Genomic DNA, 7,932 nt, shown 5'->3' with positions numbered 1-7,932 from the left:
CGTAAGCTGCTATTTGCAGAAATGGAAGTCCCCATGATTTAATTGATCGTATTCGAAGAAAATGCGTTAGTTGATCGATTTGATCAGACATTTGGTCCAAATTCTTTTGTTATTTCGGAATATGACTAAAGATTCTAGGTGTTCTCTCAATCTTGTCTAACAAGTAGTGTATTCTAGTATCGTTTCCAAAAGGAATCGTTTTAATTTTATACTCAGACGTTACGTTGACTTTAGATTGTCCTATTTTCATTATACTACCGGTAAATATTGTTCATCTGGAAATTGAATTATAGAGGGTCTGCCTAACTTAATTTGCTTTTGACTGGCGACGCAAAGTACGTGAATTTCAATTTCCTTTTGTAATATGGCTATGTATTAGTTCTTAGTTAGTTAGTGAAATAAAAGTTATGTCTTCGATTTTGTAAACACCAAATTTACAAATATCCATCTTTCTGCTAAAGGTAATGATTTCTGACGCACAATCGTGAATGAATTTCTTATCGTGTATGGCTTATCGTGTTTGTTAGCATATTGTGATTCCTATTTTAATGTTAGAATTTTTAGATCGAGGTAATCATTATCATCGTTCATGTATGTACATTGTTGTGTAAAAAATATTGGATGTTCAACTACTGGTGCCAGAAATGCATGACCTCTTTTAGTCGGCTTAGGGTATACTCGCACTATATCCCATGCCAAATCTGTTAGCAAAGGTAGGGTTATTTTATTGAAAACCTTACTTTTGACAGTGAATACCGTTAGTCTTGATATATCTAGAATGAACTGATAATTTTTGTATTTTGGTTCTAATGCTGTGTTATGATGGTGATGTCCTGATGCTTTCTTATAATGTTCGAAATTTTGAGTGGCCGCCCGTTTATGGCACGTACAGGCCCATTCTCTTCTTTAGGATATTCCGAATTGCATGTCCTCCCCGAACTGTAAATCTAACGACTGCGAGGTCAGATAAAAAACCCCTGGAAAAGACCAGCCAGAAAGACAGACGAAGATGGACAAACGAAACCTAACGGCTGATAGGGAGAATCAGGTACGTAGAAGGACAGTTCATCGACAGACATCGTACCGTACGGGTGAAAGACTTCACTCCCAACAGGATCTTACCGCCGCCGTGCATCGCATCACACGTTACGTTTATACAGGTGCAAATACAATGTTAGATTACTCCAACACTCGATTTATTAAACCTCCTCCACCTTGAGCGTTAATTCATTCGAAGTACGCGATATCGACCGATTGGATTCGTCTGACCGATTGCTCTTTAGTCGATAATTCGCAACATATAATTTTCGATAAATAGTACATGATCAATAATCTGAGGGTTAAGTATTCCAGCTTTTCCCATATTTATGGCATTGAATATTTCATCGAATTGAAAATGAAAATCATAAATATGATCCATATATTCGTGAAATTTTACTTTTACTTCATCGATTAGTTTAATACTGTCGGATTTCATAATTTTGCGTATGAGCGCGGTTTGATTTGCAACTATAGTTTTTAATTCGTTTCGTTTCTTCTTCGATCATTTTGCCCGCAGCTTCTTTTACTTCTGATACTTTTTTGTCTCTTGCTATCGTTAGATTTTCTATCTCTTTTATATTATTCAATCTTGCATCCTCGAATCACTGTTTCAATTTATATTTTCCTTCATCCTGAAGTCTTATTATATCAACCAATTCTTTCTGATGTTTTTTTAAAAATAAGACTGTGTTTTCTATGTGAATCTTCTAATTCTTGATGCGCCTCGCATAAACGATGATTAACATTTTTGGAAAGTTTTTGAACGTTTTCCAGTTATTTTCTAAGAAAATTATTTCGTTCATCAATATTTTTTATTTTAGCTTCAATTTCTACCCTACGCAATGTTTCAAACTCGTTTACATCGACAAGGATCATTTTTTCTTTTCCAATATCGAGTTTCACTTTATTGGTTTCTTCTTGATATTTATATCTAAGATCACCCACTCTCGATAACTTTTTTCATATTCATTCTTTAGTTCGTCTGATTCACATTGATGAACAGATAGTTGTCCTTGTAGTTCAAGAATTACATTTTGTCGCTTTTGTAATTTTAGCTCCAACTTATCACGTTCCTCCATTAAATTACTAATACATGAATTAAGTTTGACCTTTTCTTGTTCCAGCAAGCCAACTTCATATTTGTGACTTACTGTTATCTCTTCTAATTGTGATCTCTTGAATGACTGTTAGCTCTTCTAATTTTATTGTTAGTTCTTCAATTTGTATTTCAAGAGATGGAACTCCTTTCATGTTTGTGTGTTTTTTATCTGCCAATTCAGATTCTAACGCTGCTATTCTTTTCGAGAAATTCGCCATACGATTTCTAAGATCACCTTTTATAGCTTTTCTTGCCTCAATTTCGCGTTCTTCCTCCTCTGATATTTGCAAAAGCTGAGAACGAAGGTGCTTCACTTTAGTTTGATGCATTTCGTCGTAACCATTTAAAATTTCTTGTTACAATTTAGCCATTATTTCCTTTCGGTGTTGCTCCTCTACTTCTGTTTGTTTTTATGTGACTCGTCGAGTTGCAATTCTAATTTCTGCACTTCCTCCTTCATGTCCTCGATGTGCTTCTCGAGCTCTTGCATCGTCCTGTCTTTGTTGGGACATTCTATTTAAAGATCAGCGAGTTAATGCTCGGAATCGTACTTCAATTTTTGGTCGTTAACCGTAATAAGCCCACGTGACTTCACTTTTCAACTTGATCTTGTTTGGTTTCGATTGTGTTTTCGCGGTGATTGTGGCATTCTAAAAGTAGTTGCCACATTGCTTGCATTTTTAGTGCACACTGATACATTGCACTCTGCACTGGCAACACTTTTGTTGTCACGAAATCTCTCTGACTTTTCAATAACAATACTTTTTACTTTACAATCTAATTTTCGATCATACGCCCCTGGTTAAGGTACATCCTATGTTCTCTTTTCTTTTACTATGCACACGTTTTTCTTCCGCTCTCAATTTTTCTATCATCTTGTGCTGCTGTTCTACTGTCCTCATCTTCGCATATAAATCCTGTTCGAGTCGATTGATTTTATCTTTCAGTCGAGATACATGTTTCATTCATTGTCTGTGATTACGATGACCAACAACTTCAGCGTATTTTTCATGGATTTCTTAATAATTTTTTAGAAGTTACTCGTTATATTTGGAAAGTTTTTTCGCTTCATCCTCAACTGCTTCTCGACGGGATTTTTCTTCTTCAAGTTTTTCTATATTCGTTTTTTTTCTAAACTTCTCCATTTATCCTGTTCTTCTTCGAGTAATTCATTACGTCTCGGTATCTGGCTATCCTTTTCTTTAAGACATTTAATTTCATCAGAAAGTTCTCCTGTTTTCAAGCTTGCTGCAATTAATGTAATTTTATGAATTTCCGATCGATGCTCTAACAATTTATTCAAGTCTTCTATTGCTATTTCACGTGCTTTCAACAGTTCGTTAAATTTGTTGTTTAGCATATCCACTCGAGAAATTTCGAGTTCTTGAGCATCGTTTCTTCTTCAGAAATTTGGATTATTTTCTCTTGTTTGCTGCTACATGTCGCTGTTATTTTATCAACTTTTTTCGACATAGGTGCATGTTCTTCTTTTTTTCAGCAACATATCATTGTCCGTATCTTTGGATTTTACTCTTTTAACTATATGTTCTTCATCTAAATTTATTACATAGTCGTCAGCTTCTATTCTTGCTTGTGTTATTACTAACTCGAACATATGAGCTGCATGTCCTTATACCGAGTAGGTTTTTTTATTTTGTCTGGCGTATGATATTACTTTTTGGAGATGATAACTCAACCAAGGATTTAAACACTGATCCATCATTTACTTTTTGCACTTCAAATACACTATCGTTTTCATTATCACATAAATTATTTTCGATAATAGGAGTTGAAATCTTTGGTTCACTGATACTGATTTCATTGGTTTCTTCAGCATTCCTTAACATTATCTTCAGGAACTTCGATATTGTCGTTATCACAATCATTTGGAACAATTTTACCTACTTCCTCATCCTCAGCTGTAGCATCGTAGCATTTCATCAAAGGAGGAATATCGGCCACTTTATTAATTTTAATGAAACACTGTTTTTCAGTACTTTTTTTTCAATAATTCTGATGTTTCTTACGAACTTTCTACTATATCTTCTGCATCATGTTGAGTTTGATTTTTTTTCTTGTATAGACTTAAGATCTTGATTTAAGCTTTATATTTCGCTATATGATTTATTATTATTAACCACTTCAACAAATTATTTTCAGTAGATTTTTTTTATAAAGTAAGTCACACTTATCATCTGATATACTTTTTCAAGTAATTTCTGCCTGTACATTTTTTCTCTTCCTCTACTTCTTTTTCTCCTACTAATGAATTCTTTTTATTCTGTAAAATAGTTTCTGTATCTTCAGTTTTGTTGTTCAATTCTTATTTTTAATAATTTACTTTTATCTAATTTAGATAATTTAGATTATGAATCTTCTACTACATCTTTCATGTCATTTTAAGTGTGGCTCCTACCTTCAGTAAATTTAATATTTTGAACGCTATCATTAATTTCAATAGCTCTTTCGGTATCAAGTAAATCGCACTTATTATTTGATATACCTTTCGAATTGACTTCTGTCTCTGCAGTTTCTTCTTTTGTATTTTCTTCGACTTGTCTTTGTTCTTCTAATCCATTCTTTTTATTTTGTACGGTCATTCTTGGATCTTCACCTTTTCTTAACTTCAACCGTTCTCCTAGGTCTGCCTCTATGTTTCGCTTCTCTCTTTGCAATATTAGCATCTTTGTTTTCTTCTGGTTGCTTTTCATTATCACAACGCTTCGATCGCCGACTATATGATAGGCGACTGCCAAATACCATATGTAAATTCCAGCTATCGCTCTGAGACGCGGTCGCGAGAAAACACGTCAACGGGAGTCGTAAATTCCCGTTACGATTGTAATAATCGACACCACGAATAGTTCGATCCCCTTATTTCGGTTAGAATAATAGGGGTGGTTGTTATAGTATAACACTGTGATTCGCGGGGTTATGAAAATATATATTTCCAACAATTTTTACAAAATTGTTGGAAAATACAAAATTGTTATCACACAAATTAGTAACGCCGTTGATTAAGATACAGGTGACGAAGAAAAGGATTATTCGTAGATGAGAGAATCCGTGTATATGTTGATTCTTCGTTGGTTATGAGAACCAGTAATGTTGATCCTCCTGATGGCGTAGAAGCAGTAGAAGAAGTGGGAGCAGTCGCAGCAGTAGAAACAGTATGAGCCGTAGAAACTGTGAGAGCCGCAGGAACTCTCGGACCTGTAGGCAATGTGAGAGCTGTGATTACGGAGGAAAGCTCGATATGGGTGTGCCCTTTGAACGAAGAACGCGGATTCGTTGCTTAAATTTTTAGTTAGGAAAGTGAGGCCAATGATCCGCGATGCCGATTAGTTATGAGCAATGTTGGGAATGAAGATAGGAGGAAGAAGCCTCCTACCAACGTGGTTCATGGGCGACATGGTTTATGGGAAAACCCGGATTTTCCGTCAGGTGCATCTCCGCCTTTTGCGTTAGGCCTCTACCCGCTTTCTCCGTAATTCTTAAGAGCGCGTAATAAACGCAAGGACCTTTCTAAAGAAAAAAATCTTTTCGGGCAAACAGATTGACCTAAACCATATGGGCGAACAATGCAGTTAGGGGTTCAAATTTATGGTGGGTCCTTGGGCCTATTGAGGGTTCGAAGGACAGCACGTAGACCGTTGGCTGTCAAGCAGCGCGGGGTGGAGTGCAGATGTCTTGCGCGGCGTAACAACATGCAAGGTGTGACAAGGATTCTTGCTCTAAGGCACATTATGAAATCAGCTACATTCAGTTTAGCAAATTATACCTTTTGTTCGTTTTCCATCATGGAATAACGTGGTGGTGTTGAGATGGTATGTTGTGATTGCGCGCACAAGAAATACTCCCGACTTTCAACACTAACGTTTATTAAACTTTTGACAATTAACAACAATTAACGATTAACAACGATTAATAACAAATAACGCTTAACACTGGCTATCAAGAATCGACTACTCGTTTCTCTATGTTTGCTTCGCTTAATCCTTCGCACTTCACAGCTCGGGGCAGAATGTATCTTTCTGGTTCAAAACCACGCCGATTCTTTCGTTTATTGCCCCTCGATATCCCCACTACGCGCGTGTTTGTTAGATGTCCGCGACGGTTGCCGCGTATGCATTCTTCCGAATATTCGGCGAAAGAACCGTAAGGATGTCGATTGTACATTAGGCTTGTGGGCATTACGCTTTAAAGATATAGCGCTTTGTGCCGCGAGGCCGTTGGAAATTTCCGTGGTCGAGTGCCGCCACAGTACCCCCTTACCAGTGACAACGTCTATAAAAAAAAGAAAAATTGTTCGTCGTAATTCTTTACAAATGTCACGATCGGCACCCTTCAAATCCGATGGACCGATGATGGAGATAAAGATGTGGCGGCCTTGGCGACGATATATCGCCGAAGTGCCTAATGAGTCATCGATATCCCAACGGCCCTTCCACCGAATGTTCTAGAAGCGTGGCAACGGTCACGTACGCCTACAGGGTAGTGGGGATATTGAGTGATGACAAACAAAAAAGAAACAGATGCCACGGAAAATCAAATTGTAAGAGCTTCAGTCTTGGAAAGTCACGGCTGGAGCTCAGAACCAAATCGCAGTCAGTGTAAACTCAAAGTACAAGAAATAAATTCTCTTGTTTCTTTTTTCTTTTTTTTTGTTACATTTCATTTTTCTTTTCGTTTAAGCTACCCCTTTTTTATTTTACATGACAAACGCCTAGTCGAAACCTGTCTGAAACCAATCGAGAAATCGGACTCTACGCCCTGATCGCGTAACGTGTCTATTCCGGGAATTTTCTTCGTTCGTCCGATTGTTGTTGGTTACATCGCTCTCATCGCGGACGTTCATTTGATCGGCGTTTTGTTCGTACCGAAGCCTCACCGGAATTAACACGTTACGAGTCTCGGCGGTTCTTTGTCCGAGGTCCTCCGATACGATAAAGGCGGGCTTTAAGCGGTCTACGGAGATCGTCACGTTGCGATTATTTATATTTATCGTGTAATTCTTTTCGCCTCTATGGATCACCTTAACACTAAAGCTAGCGATACTTCGTGTATACCTATTCCTACCGTGTGCGGTCAAAATGATCGGTGATTAAAGAAGTAATAGTTTTTATGATTTAACTTAGATAATAGTTAATTTATAACTAAATGTATATAAAATGATGAACTTTCATAAAATTTCGTTCAAATTTACTTTTGTTTAATTTAAATCATAGATTTAAATAGAATCACACTTTTATTTATATACAGATATATCTTATTCAACCTTGCTGCATTTTTTACAAGTTATCTTATTATCAAATGTACATTTGCCGCATAAATATTTCCTGCATCTTAGACAAATTTTCCTAATTTTGTAACCTTTACAATTTTTTACTTGACAAGCTTTATGTAGTAATGAATCTGAAATTGTTGATAGTTTTATTGCATGGCATTTTTTCCCGCAATTCTTTGTATAAAAGTAATGTATGCACTAGGTTTATAACAATTTTGTGAATTCTCTGTAAATTGGTTCCGTACTGTAGATACCATTGTAAATTTATTGGTTCGTAAACGTTGGCTTCTTTCGCTCTTCTTATCAAATCGTATAAACCTCGTAATTTCAGTAAAGTCATTCCTGTTCATTGTTTTTGAAAAAAATGTGGGCCTCCAAATTTTATTCTACAAATATAAGACATCTAAGTTTTTTCCTGATATAACCGCGAGCATATAATAATGCAACAAATGCATCTAGTTTTGTTGCATTTAACTCCTTCTTAGTCTCTTATACTCTAAATACT

At 36.2% G+C, this 7,932-nt stretch overlaps 1 protein-coding gene and 1 long non-coding RNA gene across 2 annotated transcripts; one reads left to right on the top strand and one right to left on the bottom strand.

Annotated features, from left to right (window-relative positions):
- Window positions 1-540: 540 nt before the first annotated feature.
- Window positions 541-3,042, bottom strand: LOC126926494 (ELKS/Rab6-interacting/CAST family member 1-like). The gene is given in 7 exon segments (XM_050742784.1): window positions 541-904; window positions 1,465-1,718; window positions 1,720-1,997; window positions 2,000-2,212; window positions 2,247-2,552; window positions 2,555-2,954; window positions 3,034-3,042. Coding segments are annotated over 7 exon segments (1,824 nt in total).
- A 2,095-nt stretch (window positions 3,043-5,137) lies between these two features.
- Window positions 5,138-6,092, top strand: LOC126926690 (uncharacterized). The gene is made up of 2 exons (XR_007714778.1): window positions 5,138-5,584; window positions 5,696-6,092. It is a non-coding gene; the product is annotated as an uncharacterized LOC126926690 (long non-coding RNA).
- The last annotated feature ends 1,840 nt before the right edge of the window (window positions 6,093-7,932 follow it).

The sequence above is a fragment of the Bombus affinis genome, chromosome 18, assembly GCF_024516045.1.
Source record: "Bombus affinis isolate iyBomAffi1 chromosome 18, iyBomAffi1.2, whole genome shotgun sequence".
NCBI lineage: Eukaryota > Metazoa > Arthropoda > Insecta > Hymenoptera > Apidae > Bombus > Bombus affinis.
The sequence above is the reverse complement of the archived record's forward strand: the minus strand, read 5'-3'. Positions and strand labels throughout refer to the sequence as shown.